This window comes from Somniosus microcephalus, chromosome 30 (genome assembly GCF_052327205.1).
Source record: "Somniosus microcephalus isolate GS21.2 chromosome 30, FLI_Smic_1.0, whole genome shotgun sequence".
Lineage (NCBI taxonomy): Eukaryota > Metazoa > Chordata > Chondrichthyes > Squaliformes > Somniosidae > Somniosus > Somniosus microcephalus.
In genome coordinates, this window is record NC_141016.1 from 15,963,779 (window position 1) to 15,986,614 (window position 22,836).

A 22,836-nucleotide genomic window follows, 5' to 3' on the forward strand; every position below is an offset into this window, starting at 1 on the left:
ATTTGCAATTCCCCAGTCCACTGGCACCACCCCCGTATCTAAGGAGGATTGGAATATTATGGCCAATACCTTCGCGATTCCCTCCCTCAACATCCTAGGATGCATCCCATCCACTCCTGGTGATTTATCTACTTTAAGTACAGCCAGTCTTTCTAATACTTCCTTTTTATCAATTTTTATCCTATCAAGTATCCCCACTACCTCCTCCTTTACTATGTCTATGGCAGCATCCTCTTCCTTGGTGAAGACAGATGCAAAGTACTTGTTTAGTACCTCAGCCATACCCTCTGGCCTAGAAATTCGGTTGTGGGTCCGCCAGGGCTTTAGCGCCCGAAATTTTGCGCCGGCGTTAATGCCGCTGCGCCCGACGAAAATTCGGTTGCCCCGGGCGCTAATGGAGGGTTTTTGCGCCTCACTATGGGCGTTCAGTGCAGTTTTCAGGCGCTAATCCCCCGCTGCGGCACCCGAGGCGGTGCGGCAGGCTGGGGTACTGCAGGCCTCCTCCTTCTGTTAAGGAGGAGCTGCCTGCAGCCGACCGCTGGCCGGTCGATTCGCCCGACAAATGAGCCCGGCACCTCGGGGAAGAGCCGGGCTCGCGGGCCACACACATCAGTGCCGCAGGGGGGTGGTGGAGGAGTCCGGGGAGGGAGGTGCGGGCAGGCGGCCGCCGGGAAAGCGGCCGGCCGCCGCTCCACCTTTATGCGCTGGCGCAAAGGTGTGTAAAATCCCTTTCAACAGTCGTTGGTTGCGGCTGCCACGGGCGAGGCGGCCGCAACTGAATTTGGGCTTGGGGCCGGGTTACCACGGCAACCGGGACGCTGCGCACACCGATGACGTCATCGGTGCCGGCGCAGCGCTACCGGCTAACGCCGATGGTAGGGCCCAACGCAATTTCGTTACCAGCTATAATTCCGGCGCAAGACCCTCTAACGCCTCTAATTGGGCGCTAACCCCACCGAATTTCTAGGCCTCTGCCTCCATGCATAGGTCTCCTTTTTGGTCCCTAATCGGCCCCACCCCTCCTTACTACCCTTTTACTATTTATATGCCTATAGAAGACTTTTGGATTACCTTTTATGTTGGCTACCATTCTATTCTCATACCCTCTCTTTGCCCCTCTTATTTTCTTTTTCACTTCTCCTCTGGCCTTTCTGTATACAGCCTGATTCTCAGATGTATTTGCAACCTGACATCAGTCATACGCACTCTTTTTATCATATTCTCTATTTCTTTTGTCATCCAGGAAGCCCTGACTTTAGTTGCCCTGCCTTTCCCCCTAGTGGGAATGTACCTGAACAGTACCTGAACTATTTCCTCTTTAAAGGCAGCCCATTGTTCCATTACAGTTTTGCCTGCCAATCTTTGATTCCAGTTTACCCGGGCCAGATCCATTCTCATCCCACTGAAATTGGCCTTCCCCCAGTTAAACATTTTTACTCTAGCTCCCTGTCCTTTTCCATAGCTAATCTAAACATTATGATATCTTCTCAAGAAAATATCCTCAAACAGCGTTTAACACTGAAATGGATTTCACAACAGTGCAGGATCACTCTCTTTTAATGTGTATGTGTTTATGCTTCCAGGCACTGGCTGTAATGCTTGTTATATGGAGGAAATGAAAAATGTGGAGTTGGTGGAAGGAGAAGAAGGAAGAATGTGTGTGAACACTGAATGGGGGGGGTTCGGAGACACGGGTGAGCTGGAGGAGTTCCGTCTAGAATACGATTACGTTGTTGATGAGATGTCTATCAATCCGGGGTCTCAGCTGTAAGTAAAACTGCACTATATCTATAGTTAACATTCCTGCTATTAAGAATCACAAGTTATTACCAAAAGAGCTTCATATTAGGAAATGTGAATGACAGGCAGTGCTGGGACTAAAATGCATGACCTTTCCCTTTTGAGCGGCCACATTCATTGCCCATCCCTGAGAAGGTGGTGCCGATTCTTCCCTTTGAACCGCTGCAGTGCTTGTGGTGATGGTGCTCACACACTGGCATTAGGTAAGCAATTCCAGGATTTTGATCCAGCCACGATGAAGCAGCAGCAATATATGTCCAAGTCATAAGAACATAAGAAATAGGAGCAGGAGTCGGCCATTCGGCCCTTCGAGCCTGCTCCGCCATTCAATGAGATCATGGCTGATCTTCTGCCTCAACTCCATTCACCGGCCCTATCGCCATATCCCTTGATGCCCTTACTAGTCAGAAATCTATCAACATCTGTTTTGAATATACCCAATGACTGAGCCTCCACAGCCCTCTGAGGTAGAGAATTCCAAAGATTCACCACCTTCTGTGTGAAGAAATTTCTTCTCATCTCAGTCCTGAATGGCCTACCTTTTATCCTGAGGCTGTGACCCCTGGTTCTAGACTCCCCAGCCAAGGGAAACATTCTCCCAGCATCCATCCTATCAAGCCCTCTAATAATTTTGTATGCTTCAATGAGATCCCCTCTCATTCTTCTGAATTCAAGAAAATACAGGCCTAGTTTACTCACTCTCTTCTCATACGACACCACCATCCCAGGAATCAATCTCGTGAACCTTCGTTGCACTCCCTCTATGGCAAGTATATCCTTCCTTTAGGCAAGGAGACCAAAACTACACAGTACTCCAGGTGTGGTCTCACCAAGGCCCTATGTAAGTCAGGATGGTGTGTGACGTGGAAGGGAACCTGGAAGTGATGATGTTCCCGCAACATTGCCAGTAAAATTGCAACAGATTTAACCTTCTGTTTGCCTTGTTCCTACTTTACTGTTTCGGCATTTTAAGTTGACAGTTTCAGATGCAGCCCTGCGGTCACCCTTGATTGTAATGTATTGAATGCAGTTTTAGCAGAGCTCCCCGAACATTTACAACATTAAGCAGTTGCTTCCAAAAACAACAGCCACCCTCATTCACTGCATTACTGCTTCAGGTTGTTTTTCTGGTGTTTGAAGTGGGCACTGCGCCATAATTCAACAATAAATCTTCACTGTATGAGTGTAATGATGTGCCATTACGCAGCTAGGACCCATCAGTCCAAACTGGCCTATAGCAACTGTTATTACCCACTCAGCTAATGGCTGTTTCTGTCGCCCGGGATGAAGAGTCTGAATTAAACTGTTTACAGTTTTGATCAGTGTTGCTGCAGTTATGGAGTCAAAGTTCATTGGCTGTTTGAGGCACTTCAGCGGCTTCTAGACACAGCTTTGAATTCCCAGAAGCTGGGAGAACCTAGGCGCAGCCTCAGCAGTTTAACGTTGGCCAAAGTCTAATTGCCGCATTTTACCTTGTCCAGCAGGATGGATGCAGCAGGTAAAGGTGCTGATGCAAAGCATTACTAAACCCGTTAATTAATGCAATGAAGCTCAGAAAGGTCAGGTCTGAAGTGTTTCTAGCACTTTGCTTCTCGGTGCAGCAGGATGTCTGCCTTCAGTTAAATGGCATAACCCTGAAATCAGGGCTCCCAGATGAGTAGAATGCAGCCAGGTGTGGACTGAGTTTTGTAGATGGGAGGATCCCAGATTGATTTAATGCCCTGGTCTGTTGAGTCAGCCGATCTCGGCTGGGGAAGCAGTTCATAGAATTTTACAGCACAGAAGGAGGCCATTCAGCTCATCGCGCCCCTGCTGAAGATTCCCCATATTTTTTTAAATCTTTCAAATATTTATTTACTTCCCTTTCAAAAGCTATTCTGGATTTTGCTTCCACCACTGTTTCTGGTCGGGCAGTCCATGTCCTAACATAGTCGTGTCCTTAAAAAAAATAAAAAATAAAAATAAATAAATAAAAAAAAAAAAAATTCTCAACCTTTATTTATTTGGCGATGATCGTAAATTTATGCTCTCTAGTTGCTGACTCACCGGTCAGTAGAAATCGTTTTTCCCCTATTTACCTTCTCAAATCCCCTTATAATTTTGATCTTTTAATCTCCTTTGCTCGTCTGAAAAGAGGCCCAGTTTCTCTAGTCTCTGCTAATAGCTAAAGCCTCTCGGCTAGGGTGCTCCACTGGGTTAGGGAGGGGAATAATCAGTGATCTTTGCTGGAAGCAGCAGGTGAAGCAATGGCGGGTGAGATGGGGTTAGCTTGACAAGGAGATATTGCGTTAAAGTGCCTCAGCCTGAGTAGAACAATAGAATCATCAGAAAATGGCACTTTGGAAGTGCAGCCTTGGGAGAGCGGAACAACAAAATGGACATTTTAACATGAAATGTAAGAGACTGGATGAATATTAAGGTACCTCAATTTTGGGCTATTATTGAAGCTTATCTAAACTAAACCCCTTAAGATACTATTGGAGCTTGGGATGGACATGGAATTTACTGCATTTGATTAAACACACGTCCTCTTTCTTAATTAGATACGAGAAGATTATTAGTGGAAAGTACATGGGCGAGCTAACGCGACTTGTGCTGCTGAAACTGGTAAATCAAAACCTGCTCTTCAATGGCGAGGCATCCCAGCTGCTGAAAACACAAGGCAGCTTTGAAACAAGATTCCTCTCACAAATAGAAAGGTACAGAAGGGGCTTCGCTGTTTGCAATCAAGATTGGAGAGTCATGAGTTTCCACTCTCCGCATAAGAGATTAGCGTGTAAAGTTAAGGCACATGGGATTGGGGGCAAGGTACTGACTTGGATAGAGAACTGGTTGGCAGACAGAAAGCAAAGAGTTGGAATAAATGGCTCTTTTTCCGAGTGGCAGGAGAGTGACTAGTGGGGTACCGCAGGGATCGGTCCTTGGACCCCAGTTATTCACAATATATATTAATGATCTAGACAAGGGAACTAGATGTAATATCTCCAAATATGCAGATGACACAAAGCTGGGTGGGCGTGTGTGCTGTGAGGAGGATGCTGAGAAACTCCAGGATGATTTGGACAGGTTGGGTGATTGGGCAGAAGCATGGCAGATGCAATATAATGTGGATAAATGTGAGGTTATCCACTTTGGTAGCAAAAACAGGAGGGCAGATTATTATCTGAATGGCAATAGATTGGGAGAAGGGAAAGTGCAACGAGACCTGGGTGTCCTTGTGCACCAGTCGCTGAAGGTAAGCATGCAGGTGCAGCAGGCGGTTAAGAAGGCAAATGGTATGTTGGCTTTTGTAGCGAGAGGGTTTGAGTACAGGAACAAGGATGTCTTGCTGCAGTTGTACAGGGCCTTGGTGAGACCACATCTTGAGTATTGTGTGCAGTTTTGGTCGCCTTATCTGAGGAAGGATGTTCTTGCCATGGAAGGAGTTCAGCGAAGATTCACCAGGCTGATACCTGGGATGGCAGGAATGACGTATGAGGAGAGATTGGGTCGATTGGGCTTGTACTCGCTGGAGTTTAGAAGAATGAGAGAGGATCTCATTGAAACTTATAAAATTCTGACAGGACTGGACAGACTAGATACAGGAAGAATGTTCCCGATGGTCAGGGAGTCCAGAACCAGGGGTCACAGTCTAAGGATAAGGGGTAGGCCATTTAGGACAGAAATGAGGAGGAATTTCTTCACCCAGAGAGTGGTGAACCTGTGGACTTCTCTACCACAGAAGGCAGTAGAGGCCAATTCATTAAATATATTCAAGAAGGAGTTGGATATATTTCTCAAGGCTAAAGGGATCAAGGGGTATGGGGAGAAAGCAGGGACAGGGTACTGAATTTGGATGATCAGCCATGATCGCATTGAATGGCAGAGCAGGCTCGAGGGGCCGAATGGCCTACTCCTATCTTCTATGTTTCTATGTTTCCTCGTGTGTCCAGAGTACATTCCAGTTTAAAAAAACAGAAGACACTGGAAATGCACAGCTGGTTTGTCAGCATCGAGCCTGCCTTTCTCTTTCAGATATTTACCACCCCTGTGTATTTCCAGTGCTCCTTTTTATGTCTATGTATTTTGGACTGTTCTGCTACAATAAAGTCTGTCCACCCCTCTTCCATTATACGGAGATGTGTACTACTTTTAGCTGTTCTATTCTGCAGCTTGTAAGAGTTGATGAGCCTTATTTTCAGTATCAAAAACTGAAAATTCTGGAAATGCACAGCAGATCTATCACCATCTGTAAGGAACATAGATGGATTAGCATTTCTCAGAACAGATGAAGGCTTATACTCAAATATTAACCTGTCTTTTCCCTTTTCAGATGCTGCGTATTTACAGCCTTTTCCGTTTCAGCTTTCCAGCCTTTTGAAGTTTTTCTTTTACATTTCCTTACATTCAGTGTCATGGCAATTCTTCCATTCAATTACCGCTAAGCAGAAAGCTATACTTTCCACAGTAGAGGCTAGTGTTAGTTGTCTTGGTGTTGTGCTGCATATGGCTTTAACACACTGGTGAATTAAAGGGACCAATTTAACCAATGCTTTGGTGTCTACCATTTTCTAACACTTTAAAACCCTTTGTGCCAACAGCACAGTAAGTCACAATCCAACCAGGATCTATTACTCAAAGCCCTGGATCCGTACGTTTAAATTACTGGTATGCCTCCCAGTGCATTTCTCGTGGGTAGTCTGTTAAGTATGTGTATTGTATTGAACAATTAACACAAAGACTTAAACGTATAACTCAAACAGGTCTTTACTGGTTGGAGGTAGGGACTGCACGTAGGTCTTTACTTCATGCCCACAGGCGGGAACTGAGGGGGATCAGTACCCACAGTACTATTTATACCCCTATGGCCAGGAGTGGTACTGCGTATCACTACGCCCAACAAGTAGTGCAGTCCTGTCCATAGGTTCAAAGTAGCACACATATTACATACACAACATTCCTCCCTTCCTAGCTTTACAGTCATCTCCCCATTTAACATAACGTAATAACATATATACATATATAACTTCAGGTTTACATAACAGAATAACATAGATACATAGATAACTTCATGTCAAAACAGATCACAGATTCAGTCTCTGCGGAAAACAGTTCACAGATTCAATCTCTGTGGTGTAGTCGGTTCACGTTGCTGGAGTGACTCATTCAATAGTCCTTCCATGGATTTAACAGTTTGAACTTCCGAACTGAATTGGCTCCGTTCGGAGGGACCACGTGTGTGATCTGGTAGAGGTGATAATGGTTCAGATGGGTCATCTTCTGTTTTTACTTTTACTTTTCTGCTTCTTGGAGACTCTCTGGGCTCCATTGTCAGCTGCCACAGCTGCCAGCTGCATGCGCAGTTCCTCCTTCTCTTCCTCCTGTTTCCGTCGTAGAGCCAGCTTCTCCCGATGTTCCGTAGACTTTTGGTGCTCCTCCATGATTTCTGCACTTTGGGAGTCGAAGTTACAAGCTGGGCAGGACAGGACATCGTAATATTCGGTGTCGTCCTGAGCTAGACCAGTGAGAGGGTCGTCTATTTCCTCCATACCCAGCTGGACGTTAGCCAGCTCTTGTTCCAAATCCAGACATCTTTCCTGAAGAGACTTCTTCATGTGTACCTCTGCATCCAGCTTTTTCTGGGCTTTCAGCAAGTCGTTTACTAGTGACCTCATTTGTGATTTTAATACTTCAACTTCCTTTGGAGATTGATTGATCGGACTATGCAATCCCTCTACCGGAGCAGCTGTTTCAGCGGTCTGTTGTTCTACATTGACGTGAGTCAGCGTACTTTTGGCATCCAAGGGCTGCTCTGTTGCAGTCATCTCAGTCTGTGTTGCCACCTCAGCTCTTCCAATAACCTTTGAGAGCTCCGAACCCCTTTCGTTTGAATATTGAAGTTCATGTTCAAGTTTTTCCCATTTCAGAGTCCTGTCCTTCAGCATATGCAGGAGTTGGCTGACCGTTAACTCCTCTGACATCAGACGTTTTGTGTGCTCCTGCTCCATTTTCTCCATCAGCTGCTTCTGTTGTCTTTCCAGATTCTCCAACTCTATATCAAAGAACTCTTTCGTTGCATTCAACTCTTGCTCAAAACGGCGAAGCATTTGTTCTAATTGCTGTTGTAGTTTGAAATGGAGTTGAGTTCGAGCCCGGTGTTCCTCAGAAATGGGCACATCAGTAGACTTGCCAGACTCAGAATCCACAGTTAAACTATGTTGTTGTTGCTCAGTGGAATTCTGTGCTGAAACTTTGTCTTTTGCACCTGAGTTGGGCTTACCATCATCCGTTCCAGAGTCTGGGCCGACTATCTTCACCGAGTTCTCACTCGTTATTGTTTGTAGGAAATGCCAGTCCATATTCATTTTCCTAATCCACTCCCGTCCTAGTAGTGGAGGACCTCCTTCAGATATCACATATAAGTCCATTATTTGACTGTCTTCGCCCTTGTGGACCACTGCAACCTCTATTTTCCCGATGGGGTACACTCTTTGCCCCGTGTATGTTTTCAATATAATCCCCGTATCCTGTAGGGGAATATGTTGGAATAACTTTCCGTAATCTTTCTTATTTATGACCGTCAATGCCGATCCAGTGTCCAATTCCAGTTTTACTTGGACTCCTTCTATCTGAAGAGTGACCCAAATTGTCTGGAGGTCTGCACCCTTACCAGCGTTGAGTACTCTTAAGCTAGCCAGTTCATTACAGCTTAAGCTAGCCAGTTCATTACTGCTAGCGTCTGAATCGGACTCCTGTTCGGTCACCTTGTGTACCTTTGCGTATTTTCCTTGCGGTGACTTCTTGTTGCTGGTCTTCTTCCCTGACCTGCATACTCTAGCTATATGTCCAAGCCTACCACAAGTTCTACATTCTTGGTTTTTAAACCAACACTGGTTCTGCTCATGCGTTGTCTTTCCACAACGATAACATTTGCCAGAACTCACACCCAATTTGTGTGCACTGAGCTCCGGTGACCGTAGCTGCATTACTGCCGTGCCTCTCGCTGCGGCTTCGTGTGCTGCTGCCATAGTGACCGCCTTCTCAAGCGTCAGCTCATTCTCCTCGAGCAGTCGCTTTTGTGTATCCTGTTTAAATAAACCACACACAAATTTGTCTCGAAGTGCCTCTGTCAGTCCCGTTCCAAACTGGCAATATTTCGCTAATTTACGCAATTCCAGCAAATAATCAGCATTGCTTTCATGCTGTAGCTGCTTTCTGTCGTAAAATTTAAATCGTTCCGCTAGCATCAGCGGCATGGGGTTTAGATGATCTTTCAGGACAGTAACAATCTCATCGAACGTCTTATCCGCCGGTTCATCTGGTGATAACAGGTGTTTCAATTGCCCGTATGTCTTCGCACCCATTAAATTTAATAATGTTAGTGCTTTATCAGCCTCACGAATTTTATTGGCCTTACAATAATTTTTAACTCGTTCAACATATATGGCCCAATCTTCGATGTCACTATCAAAGTTGCTAATATTCCCGTGTTTAGGCATTGTAGTACTTTATCAGATTTGCAATTTCAGATTTTTTTTTTTTTACTGTTATCCAAGATGGCGGCTTCCCGCTCTTGCCGTCGTCCTCCGCCCACAAAATGGCGGTTTTCCCGCTTCTGCCTTCTTCCCCAGTGGTTTTCCCGTGAAAAATGGCGGCTTTCCCGCGCTTCTCGCTCTCCCCGCCCACTTCAATGGCGGTTTTCCCGCGCTTCTCGTCGCTGACTTTCAGCCCGACTGCGGCTCTTATCTCCTGTGCGATCGCTGGTGCGCCGCCCGCCCGAAACGGTTCTCAGCCCTTATCACCGGTGCGATCGCTGGCCCGCTAAGCGCCTCCCGCTTGAAGCGGCTCCCGGCCTCTGGCTCACCCGCTCGGCGGCTCTTGCTCGCTCCCTCCCGGGCTCTGGCTTACCCGCTCGCGCCCTCCCGGGCTCTGGCTTACCCACGAGGTTATGGAGGCTTCAGGGTCCTAATGCCTGTCGCTTCCAGTCGCTGGAAGCTGTCAGGATTTCTGCTGCCCTTCAGTTTTCAGTGGGGTGTTGAGGATTGGAACCTCTCTTCAACGTCCTGTCTTTGGACGAAGCCGCTGTGGAATAACTGCCGCAGGGTTCGAACCGACTCGTCGCCAGTGTTAAGTATGTGTATTGTATTGAACAATTAACACAAAGACTTAAACGTATAACTCAAACAGGTCTTTACTGGTTGGAGGTAGGGACTATACATAGGTCTTTACTTCATGCCCACAGGCGGGAACTGAGGGGGATCAGTACCCACAGTACTATTTATACCCCTATGGCCAGGAGTGGTACTGCGTATCACTACGCCCAACAAGTAGTGCAGTCCTGTCCATAGGTTCAAAGTAGCACACATATTACATACACAACATAGTCCAGGACCTGAAGTGAGGTTTCTGATGTTTACCAAGGTCCTGCTGCAGCTCAAACATGACAACGGTTGAAATTTACTGAAGCACTATATCTCACGTGATGGGGCAAAAATATTGCACACATTAATACTGAAAGATACAGGGCCTCACAGATATAATTTACCTGCTGCCATTTTATGAAATAACAACAGAAGACGCTGGAAAAACTCAGCAGGCCAGGCAACATCCGTGGAGAGAGAAAGAGAGTCAACGTTTCAGGTCGAAACCCTTCTTCAGAACTGAGAAAAAAAGGCAGGAAATGAAAATTTGGCGGCTCGTTGGTCTAGGAGTATGATTCTTGCTTAGGGAATTTCGTGGCTTAAAATGCGAGAGGCCCCGGGTTCAAATCCTGGACAAGCCCTGGCGCATTTACTTAAGGCTAAAGGAATCAAGGGATATGGGGAGAAGGCAGGGACAGGGTACTGAGTTTGGATGATCAGCCATGATCTCATTGAATGACGGAGCAGGCTCGAGGGGCCGAATGGCCTACTCCTATCTTCTATGTTTCTATGAAACAGATTAAAAAGCAGGTTGGGGGCTGGGAAATGGGGGAGAGGATGAAAGAAGAGACATTAAGAGATATTCAAGGTGAGACAAGATGGTAATAGGACAGGTAAAGAAGATGAAGTGTGAAATGCGCTGGCAGAGTGAGAGACAGCTGCCATGTGGGAGAGAGAGTAAAACAAGGAAAAGGCACAAACCAAAAGTGTGGATAAATATATAAAAATAATAGGGGCCGAGGTTATGATCTGAAATTGTTGAACTCGATATTGAGTCCGGAAGGCTGTAAAGTGCCTAATCGGAAGATGAGGTGCTGTTCCTCGAGTTTACGCTGAGCTTCCGTGGAACAATGCAAGAGGCCGCGGACGGTGAGGTCTGAGTGGGAATGGGGCGGTGAAATGAAATGACAGGCGACCGGAAGCTCGGGGTCATCCTTACGGACTGATTATGGATTTTATGAAACTTGCTTAGGATGCCACTAACCATTTTTGTTCTACCTCCCTCGAACCTTTTATTAAGTTATTTACATTATAAAACATATTTTTTGCTTGAATGTGTACCTCAATGCAAGACCCAGAGTATAATGGAACAGCACAGAAACTAAGAACTAAGGTTTTTTATCTATATTGGTAAGAAATTGCATTGTGTTGTCTTGTACGCAATTTGTATGGAAGCACAATTTCCATTGGTCAGTGGCTTAGTAACTGGAGGGCATAAATTTAAAGACTATCGTCAAAAGAGAGACGTCAGAAGAAATACTGTTATGCAGGATGTTATAAGGATATGGAATGTCCAACCAGAAACTGATGGAAGCAGAAACCATAATAGCCTTTAAAAGGGAAGTGGATAAGTATTCGAAAAAGAAAAATTGAAACGGGTACTGGGAATGGGAGCTAGTGGATAACTCTTTGGGTGCGATGGGCTAAATGGCCTCCCACTGTACTATAAAATTCTATGATTCTATGTTAATGAACATCCAGTGTCGATGGCCTTGTAAGGGGCAAGTGGAGGTCCCGCACCACAAGGGCATCCTGAAAACCTAGGCATAAGGCCGGGATCTGGCGTACCTTTTTTTAAAATTCGTTTATGGGATGTGGGCATTGCCGGCAAGGCCAGCATTTATTGCCCATCCCTAATTGCCCTCGAGAAGGTGGTGGTGAGCTGCCTTCTTGAACCGCTGCAGTCTGTGTGGTGAAGGTGCTCCCTCAGTGCTGTTGGGGAGAGAGTTCCAGATTTTGACCCAGCGACGGTAAAGGAACGGCCGATATACTTCCAAGTCAGGATGGTGTGTGACTTGGAGGTGGTGGTGTTTACATGCGCCTGCTGCCCTTGTCCTTCTAGGTGGAAGAGGTCGCAGGTTTGGGTACCTGAGTCCCGGCCAAAGTTACGGCAGGAATCTGTTGGTTTTCCGGGCCACTTTCTGTGGAGTCAGTCTGGCATTCTTTCCTCTGAGCTCCATCTTCTAGTGCCAATTACTACCAAGCAGTTTGAGACAGTTTCCTATTGTCATATCTTTCTTATTTCCTTCAAGTGATACAGGGGACCAGAAGCAGATCTATAATGTTCTGACGACGCTCGGTGTGCTGCCATCTAAAGCAGACTGTGAGATTGTCCATTTGGCATGTGAGAGCGTGTCGATACGGTCGGCACACCTATGTGCTGCTGGATTGGCGGGTGTTATAAATCGGATGTGGAAGAACAAGTGCAAAGAAGCGATGAGGATCACGGTCGGGATTGACGGCTCGGTTTACAAGTTACATCCTCGGTAAGTGTGCATTTGAGAAAACAGTGATCTTGGTGTTGTTGTGAGTTCTGTGCTCATCAAGGTGGGCTAACTGTGCTGGGAGCACGTCCAGCGTTGTGCATTTCCACGTCGGGCATGGGGGAAGCAGGGATGTAAGTCCAGGCCTTCCAACAGTGTGGCCTACAATTGTCACAAAGTAATGGTTTTCCAAGATAGAATCTATAGTCAGTCACATGTTAAAACTGTTCTTCACACTGCCACAGTTAGAAAGATATAAAATCATAGAATCATACAGCACAGAAGGAGAACATTCGGCCCCATCGAGTCTGCGCCGGCTCTTTCGACAAGCAATCCAGTTCCTCCCACTCTCCCCACATCCCTGCAATTTTTTTCTCCTTCAAGTATTTATCGAATTCCCTTTTGAAGGCTAGTGAATCTGTATCCACCACCCTATCAGGCAGCGCATTCCAAATCCTCACCACTCGTTGCGTAAATAACTTTTCCCTCGTGTTGCAGCTGGTTCTTTTGCCAATCCCCTTAAATCTGAGCCCTCTGGTTATCGACGCTTCAGCCATTGGAAACAGTTTCTCTTTATTAACTCTATCTAAACCCTTCATGGTTTTAAACACCTCTATCAAATCTCCCCTTGAGGATGTAACTGGTAAAATAGATAAGGGAGAACCAGTGGATGTGGACTTTCAGAAGGCCTTCGATAAGGTCCCGCATAAGAGATTAGCGTGTAAAGTTAAGGCACATGGGATTGGGGGCAAGGTATTGACTTGGCTAGAGAACTGGTTGGCAGACAGAAAGCAAAGAGTTGGAACAAACGGGTCTTTTTCCGAGTGGCAGGCAGTGACTAGTGGGGTACCGCAGGGATCGGTCCTTGGACCCCAGCTATTCACAATATATATTAATGATCTAGACAAGGGAACTAGATGTAATATCTCCAAATTTGCAGACGACACAAAGCTGGATGGGCGTGTGTGCGGTGAGGAGGATGCCGAGAAACTCCAGGATGATTTGGACAGGTTGGGTGATTGGGCAAAAGCATGGCAGATGCAATATAACGTGGATAAATGCGAAGTTATCCACTTTGGTGGCAAAAACAGGAAGGCAGATTATTATCTGAATGGCAATAGATTGGGAGAAGGGAAACTGCAACGAGACCTGGGTGTCCTTGTGCACCAGTCGCTGAAGGTAAGCATGCAGGTGCAGCAGGTGGTTAAGGCGGCAAATGGCATGTTGGCCTTCGTAGCGAGAGGGTTTGAGTACAGGAACAAGGGTGTCTTGCTGCAGTTGTACAGGGCCTTGGTGAGACCACATCTTGAGTATTGTGTGCAGTTTTGGTCGCCTTATCTGAGGAAGGATGTTCTTGCCATGGAAGGAGTTCAGCGAAGATTCACCAGGCTGATACCTGGGATGGCAGGAATGACGTATGAGGAGAGATTGGGTCGATTGGGCTTGTACTCGCTGGAGTTTAGAAGAATGAGAGGGGATCTCATTGAAACTTATAAAATTCTGACAGGACTGGACAGACTAGATGCAGGGAGGATATTCCCGATGGTCGGGGAGTCCAGAACCAGGGGTCACAGTCTAAGGATAAGGGGTAAGCCATTTAGGACAGAGATGAGGAGGAATTTCTTCACCCAGAGGGTGGTGAACCTGTGGAATTCTCTACCACAGAAGATGGCCCTGTTGTAAACAATCTTCTGATCTCTGCACTCATGGCACCCCCTGCTGTGACAAAAGTCTGAGGGAAAAATTAGGTTGGTTTGCGCCTCTCATTGGCGCCCCCGGGCGCGGCACTGCTGACGCCTCCCGCGAAATTCAATGGGAGGTTAGCGGCAGCCAATAGCGCCCCATGCCGCCGGCGATGACATCATCGCCGTGCACAGTGCCCCTCTTGCGCCCCGGTTGCAAACTTCCCTTGCGCCCCCTGACCCATCCCTACTGAGTGCCAGGCTGTTTTCACAGCACCCCGCTCCCCGGTGGTCCAGCAGGGCCCCAGTGCGTGTAGCGTGAGGCCCCTCTCCTTTAATCAGTGGAGGAGGCCGGCACTGATGCGGCGCTGCTGCACATAGCGCCGTGAAACTCAGTAGTAGCGCCCCAACCAGTAGTGCCCACCTCCTGCTTGGGGCGCTACTACTGAATTTACGGTGGAGGGGTGCTAACTTTTTCAGAGCGCTAAAGTTAGCGCCCCGGCGACGTTAGCACCCCAAGATAGGCGCCACCCAATTTTTACCCCTATATTTCAAAAGCTTTTATCATCAGCTGTATTGAGAAGGGCTTTTGAGAACATGACAAGGAAAAGACTGGCTTTTTCCAGAGCATGATTTACACAAATCCTTTCCGTATTAGAGTTTTGTCTCTATTAAAAACAAAAGCAATGTAAAACCCTATCGATCATTCTTACATTGCGGTGTTCACAACAGAATTTAATTTCAAGTTTGGCTGACGTGTAAATAAGCATTGTAGCAGCATGCTAGGTGAAGGAGACCCTGCCTTAGTTCCAACCCCACAATGTGAGTTACCTTCAGTATCTGTGGCTAACAGATGTATCCTGGGTAAATGGAACAGCCACTCCCCACCCCAATCCTTATGTAGCTAGAAAAATAATATAAACGGGTGATAGCAAATCAGCAGCCCGTTTTGCAGCTCTGAAGTCAAAGGAAATACAAATCAGGCGAGATGTAGAACAGGCTGCCCGCTTGCTACCACCCGTTTTACGCTACCGCACAAAGTCACCATCTATCCCGTTGTATTTTCAGATGACCTTCGCCTTAATTAAAAAGAATATATTTATTAAAGAACGCGGGGTTTGTGCTCTTATGCTGCTGATCTCCACTCTTTGTTCCTAGGTTCCTGCCATTCACCGTGCCAGAACCCAGGATCACAGAGTGGAGCTCATCGGCATGAGTACACAAACGTGCGTTCCTGAATTTGACTTTCACTGCGAACACACGCCTTTCTTAGCCATGAATGACGCTGTATTGGGATTGTACGGTTTTGCAGCATAGTCGGGTGGGCAGAGCTAACCACGCCTGCAGTGGGGCACCCGAGTCAGAGGGAACTGGAGGGATTGAGCAGGTGCTGAGCTGTAAGGTATTTTTGATAAGTTCAAAAAAGAGGACTGGACTGGGTCAATCTTATTGCGATCCCAGGTCCCATAGACGAAAAGACAAGTGTCCAACTTACTAAAGCATCCAGTTTCCCATCAGAAAGAGATTTTCTTCCTCTCTGTCTGGGCTGGATTTGAACTCACAGTCAAGAGTTGAAAGGGTAGTGGCTACAACGCCATGCAGCGTCCAGTCCTCCTCAGAGAGTCGAGCTTCATCCTCTCTGTCCGGACTCGATTCCGATCCAGATATTGGTTGAATTAAAAAGTAGTTGTGTGTGTGTGTGAGCCAGCACATCCCCAGCAAGAGTCAAGCTTGCAGTTTCATGCAGAGGGTTTCCTTTCTCCTGCAGTGTTAACCACATGTTCTTATCTCACTTTTATTCCGTAGCTTCAAACAGAGGTTTCACACGATGGTGAGAGAACTTGCCCCTCACTGTGACATCAGTTTCATTCAGTCCAACGAAGGCAGCGGTCGAGGCGCAGCGTTAATCTCCGGAGTGGCGCGCAAGATGGCCGGTACCCTTGTAAACCAGTTACTGAGCTCAAATTAAGCGACTAAACTGCAGAATCCGCTCGGCCATTTCTGCAGTATTTTGTGATGGGCTGAAGATAGTGAATTCCTTATGGATTACCGGTGAAAACACTTCAATCGATCCACTTATGATTAAAGCACGGCACTTAATGTACAGTGAAAGACTGGCTCCAAGCTGCAGGTTGGAAAATTCAAACCCTTGTTTTGAAACAATCTTTCGACAGGTTACTCACCCCCTCTGCTTTCATAGCTGCCCTGCCAGCTTCTGGAGGCAAGGGTTGGTGTTGTGGACAATACCTGTCACCCCCACCAGGTGTGGCATGAAGAAGGACTGCATTTGTGTTGAAAATCACTTGTGTTCTGAATTGTATTTTCCCAAAACTGGAGCAGCGCCTGTTACATTAGTGCCCGAGGTGAAGTTTGAGCGACTCATACATGTTAATTGAACCCAGGTCACAGGTCAGTCCCTTTAACTCCCTCTGACCTTCCTGTCGTTCCTCGTTTCCTTTGTGACTTGCGGAAGTTGTGTCTACCTGCTGCGGTCTCAGATCTTCATGGCATGACATCAGTGTATGGAGATTACAGTGTAAGAAACGGCATAATATAGATACATAGAAACATAGAAGATAAGAGCAGGAGTAGGCCATTCGGCCCTTCGAGCCTGCTCTGCCATTCAATGAGATCATGGCTGATCATCCAAATTCAGTATCCGGTCCCTGCCTTCTCTCCATATCCCTTGATCCCTTTAGCCTTAAGAAATATATCCAACTCTTTCTTGAATATATTTAATGAACTGGCCTCCACCGCCCTCTGTGGCAGAGAATTCCACAGGTTCACCACTCTCTGGGTGAAGAAATTCCTCCTCATTTCAGTCCTAAATAGCTTACCCCTTATCCTTAGACTATGACCCCTGGTTCTGGACTCCCCGGCCATCAGAAACATCCTTCCTGCATCTAGTCTGTCCAGGCCTGACAGAATTTTATAGGTTTCGATGAGATCCCCTCTCAATCTTCTAAACTCCAGTGAGTATAAGCCCAATCGACACAATCTCTCCTCATACGTCATTCCTGCCATCCCAGGTATCAGCCTGGTGAATCTTCGCTGCACTCCTTCCATGGCAAGAACGTCCTTCCTCAGGTAAGGCGACCAAAACCGCACACAATACTCAAGATGTGGTCTCACCAAGGCCCTGTACAACTGTAGCAAGACATCCTTGTTCCTGTACTCGAACCCTCTTGCTACGAAGGCCAACATACCATTTGCCTTCTTAACTGCCTGCTGCACCTGCATGCTTACCTTCAGCGACTGGTGTACAAGAATACCCAGGTCTCTTTGCACTTCCCCTTCGCCCAATCTATTACCATTCAAATAATAATCTGCCTTCCTGTTTTTGCCACCAAAGTGGATAACCTCACATTTATCCACATTATAGTGCATTTGCCATGTTTCTGCCCAATCACCCAACCTGTCCAAATCGTGCTGGAGTTTCACGACATCCTCCTCACAGCATATCCTCCCCCCCAGCTTTGTGTCGTCTGCAAATTTGGAGATATTACATCCAATTCCCTCGTCCAGATCATTAATATATATTGTGAACAGCTGGGGTCTTAGGACCGATCCTTGCGGTACCCCACTAGTCACTGCCTGCCACTCGGAAAATGACCCGTTTATTCCAACTCTTTGCTTTCTGTCCGCCAACCAGTTCTCTATCCAAGTCAATACCTTGCCCCCAATCCCATGTGCCTTAATTTTGCACGCTAATCTCTTATGCGGGACCTTATCGAAAGCCTTCTGAAAGTCCAAATACACCACATCCACTGGTTCTCCCTTATCTATTTTACCAGTTACATCCTCAAAAAATTCCAGTAGATTAGTCAAGCATGATTTACCTTTTGTAAATCCATGTTGACTTTGTTCGATCCAGTCACTGCTTTCCAAGTGCTCTGCTATTACATCTTTTATAATGGACTCTAGCATCTTCCCCACTACCGATGTCAAGCTTACCGGTCTATAATTCCCCGCCTTTTCTCTACCACCTTTTTTGAATAGTGGGGTAACATTAGCTACCCGCCAATCCATGGGTACCGTTCCAGAGTCTATCGAGTTCTGGAAGATGACCAGCAATGCATCTACTATTTCTAGGGCCACTTCCTTAAGTACCCTGGGATGTAGATTATCAGGCCCTGGGGATTTATCGGCCTTCAGTCCCATCAATTTTCCTAACACCATTTCCCTACAAATACTGATTTCTTTCAGTTCCACCCTTTCATCAGACCCTATGTTCCCCGGCATCTCTGGGAGGTTATTTGTGTCCTCCTTTGTGAAGACAGAACCAAAATATGTATTTAGTTGGTCTGCCATTTCTTTGTTCCCCATTATAAATTCCCCCGATTCTGACTGCAAGGGACCTACGCTTGACTTCACCAATCTTTTTCTCTTCACATATCTATAAAAGCTTTTACAGTCAGTTTTTATGTTCTCTGCAAGCTTACTCTCATATTCTATTTTCCCTTTCTTAATGAATCCCTTTGTCCTCCTTTGTTGAATCCTAAACTGCTCCCAATCCTCAGGGTTATTGCTTTTTCTGGCCAATTTATATGCCCTCTCCTTGGACCTTATGCTATCCCTAATTTCCCTTGTTAGCCACGGTTGGGTCACCTTTTTTGTTTTATTTTTATGCCAAACTGGGATGAACAAATTCTGTAGTTCATCCATTCGGTCTTTGAATGTTTGCCATTGCCTATCCACCGTCAACCCTTTGAGTGCCATTCCCCAATCAATCCTACCCAACTCGCTCCTCAGACCATCATAGTTTCCTTTATTTAAATTGAGGACCCTTGTGAATGGAATTCATGTATTAAAGTATGAATTTTCAAGTGAAATGGCAGATTATTAATTACCTCGTCCTTGTGAATCTCTGAATAATATATAAAACAAACTCTACATAGTTTCAATAAAAAAAAGCATGTTTTGTGAAGAAATATGACAAAGAATTCTGTTGGTGGGTGAACAATTGGAATTAACTTCTTTTCCCTGAAGCCTAATTTTTTTTCCTGAATGCCTTCATAGAATCGTAGAATAATACAGCACAGAATGAGGCTATTCAGCTCATCGTGCCTGTGCCAGCTCTCCTATTAATCCCACTCCCCTGCTCTTTACAAAAGTCCCTTGGCTGCACCAAAGCCAGATAAACTGTTTGAAGTAGTGTTGAGAGTAGAAAGCTGCAATCATACTTGCACTGATGGCAGTGATGCCCTCAGCAAAGGGAACAGCTCCAGCTCCTGATAAAGCTATCTATTAAAGATAGTTTCTCTCGAGGACAAATCTAAATTTGCAGCCACTATAATGAACTTTTCCGCAGAGTTTATCATCCCACTGGGTCCATAGACTGAAGCTGCCATGAGTAGGCAATTCATTTGTTCTAAAAAGGAAGTTGATCTGTGGAGCAAAAACTCAGTGCTTTGAGTAAAATAATGCAGGAAAACAGCATTTTGTATTAAATTATTTTACTTGAAATTTGTGTACAGGTTCTAGAGGTTTTGATAGAATTTGATAATTGAGTTTGTCTGAAGTTGGATGCAATGATGCCACCTGTGCTACAAAAACATAATCGCCTCACTAGTGTATGATGTCGTGACCAAAGTTCAGCTGAGCTCTTCATTCTAATCCTTCTTTACACAAACCATTTGTAATAATAAATCTCAGAAGAGTGAAAGTGAGAACTGTGGTAAACCACTTTTATCGTTCACTATCGTTACACTATAGTTATCACTGTTATATTGTTACCACTGTTGTATCACTATACGAGGTCGCCTCTTGTCACGCTGTTATACCTGGGCTGACCACCACTGACTCCGCCCATGGCTCCACCTACCTGCCCAGGTATAAAGGTAGTCGACTGGCTGGTATTCCTCCTTGTTGGATCCGATCACCCATGAGGGTGGGCTCTGTTATTTAGTCAATAAAAACCTATAGTTACTTTCCTAACTCGTCGCTTTTCATTGGACGAATTGATAGGTATATCAATTTTATTGACTAAATTTTAAGATGTTTGACCAGCCAGACGCCCAGCCACAACAGCCACAGCAGCCTTCAGACGCCGAGCCACAACAGTCACAGCAGCCGGCTTGGCTGCGAGCCCTCAGACCACCGTACCTGGATCTAAATCCACGGGCAGCGAACTCAGCCCTCGACTTTGATCACTGGCTGGGCTGCTTTGAAGCCTACCTGGAAGAGTCCAGCGTGCCTCAGAGATCCAAGCTAAGAGTCCTGAACGCCCAACTGAGCCCTAAAGTATTCGCGCTCATCCGGGACCTTAAAACATACGAGGACGCCATCAACCGGCTGAAAAGACAGTACCAAACCCCGGTAAACCCCATGTATACCAGGCACCTCCTAAGGTCCCGCCCGCAACTGCCAGGGGAGCCGGTGGAGGAATTTTTACGGGTGCTACAAGCACTCGGCAGAGACTGTAACTTTAAAGCAGTAACGGCGGCAGAAAATACGGAAGACAACGTCCGCGATGCCTTCGTGAAAGGCCTACGGTCCGACTACTCACGGCAGCGATTACTGGAAGCAAGGGACCTCGACCTGGACAAAGCTGCAGCCCTCGCTCTCTCCCTGGAGGTGGCCCATCGGGACCAGGAGGCGTTTTCCAGGTACTGTTCGCGACCCTGGGACTCAGGCCCGACCCCTACCACAATACCCTTCACCGCGCCGCCCCCGGGACCTACCTCAGCGTCGGCGTCCCGGACCCGATCGGGACCGCCACCCCCGGTACCGGCTCCGACATCGGACCCCCGCGGCTGCTTTTCCTGCGGCCAGGAGAAACACCCGAGGCCGCGCTGCCCAGCTAGGAACTCCACCTGCTCAACCTGCAGGAAGAAAGGCCATTTTGCTAAGGCCTGCAGGAGTGGATCTTCAGAGGCCAGCAGTGCCTCATGCGAACTGTGGGGGCGGCCATCTTCCTTCAAGGCAACAGAGGCCAGCATCCCCACACGTGAGTCATGGGGGCGGCCATCTTTGATCAAGGCAACCGACACCAATAGTGCCTCATGTGAGTTATGGGGGCAGCCATTTTGTCCAACCTCGTGGGAGACGCCATTTTACCCACCACGCTCGACTGCCACCGTGCCTCCGGACCCGACGACCGCCTCACCTGCAGACGACAACGACTCGCTCAACTACACACTAGCCTCCGTCACTCTGGATCAAGCCCGCCCGCATCACCTGTCCAAGTCGATGATGGACATCAAAGTAAATGGCCACGCCACGACCTGCCTGTTCGACAGCGGAAGCACGGAGAGCTTCATCCACCCAGACACGGTGAGCCACTACTCCCTCCCTGTCCTGCCAACGCGCAACCGAATCTCGATGGCATCGAGGTCCCACGCCACGGACATCAGCGGCTACTGTGCTGTGACCCTGTCGGTTAAGGGTACGGAGTATAAAAACTTTAAACTCCTCGTCCTCCCCCAGCTCTGCGCTGCCGTCCTACTAGGGCTGGACTTCCAATCCCACCTCCAAAGTGTCACCCTAGCATACGGTGGACCCCTCCCCCCACTCACAGTCGACAACCAGCGGATGTTAAACCGCCCACCGCGTAACACCTGCAGCCTATCCACCCTCAAGGTCCCGCCACCTTCCCTGTTCGCTAACCTAACCCCCGACTGCAAACCCGTCGCTACCAAGAGCAGGCGGTACAGCGCCGGGGACAGAGCCTTCATTAGCTATGAGGTGCGGCGCCTCCTGAAAGAGGGCATTATCGAGGGGAGCAGCAGCCCCTGGCGTGCCCAGGTCGAGGTCGTTAAGACCGGCGATAAAAATCGCCTGGTCATCGACTACAGCCAGACCATAAACAGGTACACCCAGCTGGACGCATACCCCCTTCCCCGCATATCTGACATGGTCAATCAGATTGCACAATACCGAGTATTCTCGACCATCGACCTTAAGTCGGCCTACCACCAACTCCCTATCCGCCCTGAGGACCGCCAGTATGCAGCCTTCGAGGCGAACGGCCGCCTCTACCACTTCCTTAGGGTTCCCTTCGGCGTCACCAACGGGGTTTCGGTCTTCCAAAGGGAGATGGACCGGATGGTTGACCAGAACGGGCTGCATGCCACGTTCCCCTACCTAGATAACGTCACCATCTGCGGCCGCGACCGGCAGGACCATGACGTTAATCTGGAGAGATTCCTCCGTACGGCCCAACGGCTGAACCTCACCTACAATAAGGAGAAATGTGTGTTTAACACCTCGCGCCTTGCCATCCTCGGCTGTGTAGTAGAGAACGGAGTCATCGGCCCCGACCCCGAAAGAATGCGTCCCCTCATGGAGCTACCCCTCCCCCACTGTCCAAAGGCTCTGAAGAGAACCCTGGGGCTCTTCGCCTACTATGCCCAATGGGTGCCCAATTATGCAGACAAAGCCAGACCCCTCATGAAGTCCACATCCTTCCCCCTTACGGAGGAAGCGTGCGCAGCCTTCTCCCTCATTAAGGGAGACATCGCCAAGGCCACAATGCACGCAGTGGACGAGTCCATCCCCTTCCAAGTGGAGAGCGATGCATCCGACTTCGCCCTAGCCGCTACCCTTAACCAGGAGGGGAGACCAGTGGCCTTCTTCTCAAGGACCCTACAGGGCCCTGAGATCCGACACTCGTCGGTCGAGAAGGAGGCCCAAGCGATTGTGGAGGCGGTACGACGCTGGAGGCATTACCTGGCAGGCAAACGATTTACC

General features: G+C 47.5%; 1 protein-coding gene across 1 annotated transcript in view; it reads left to right on the plus strand.

Annotated features, from left to right (window-relative positions):
- The window catches only part of gck (glucokinase (hexokinase 4)), a 48,835-nt gene extending 30,869 nt beyond the window's left edge, over positions 1-17,966 (plus strand). The window contains exons 7-10 of the mRNA XM_085971057.1: positions 1,584-1,767; positions 4,344-4,499; positions 12,233-12,466; positions 15,952-17,966. Coding sequence (XP_085827183.1) covers positions 1,584-1,767; positions 4,344-4,499; positions 12,233-12,466; positions 15,952-16,114 — 737 coding nt within the window. The 3' untranslated portion in view covers positions 16,115-17,966. The remainder of the gene's footprint in view (positions 1-1,583; positions 1,768-4,343; positions 4,500-12,232; positions 12,467-15,951) is intronic.
- Positions 17,967-22,836: the final 4,870 nt, after the last annotated feature.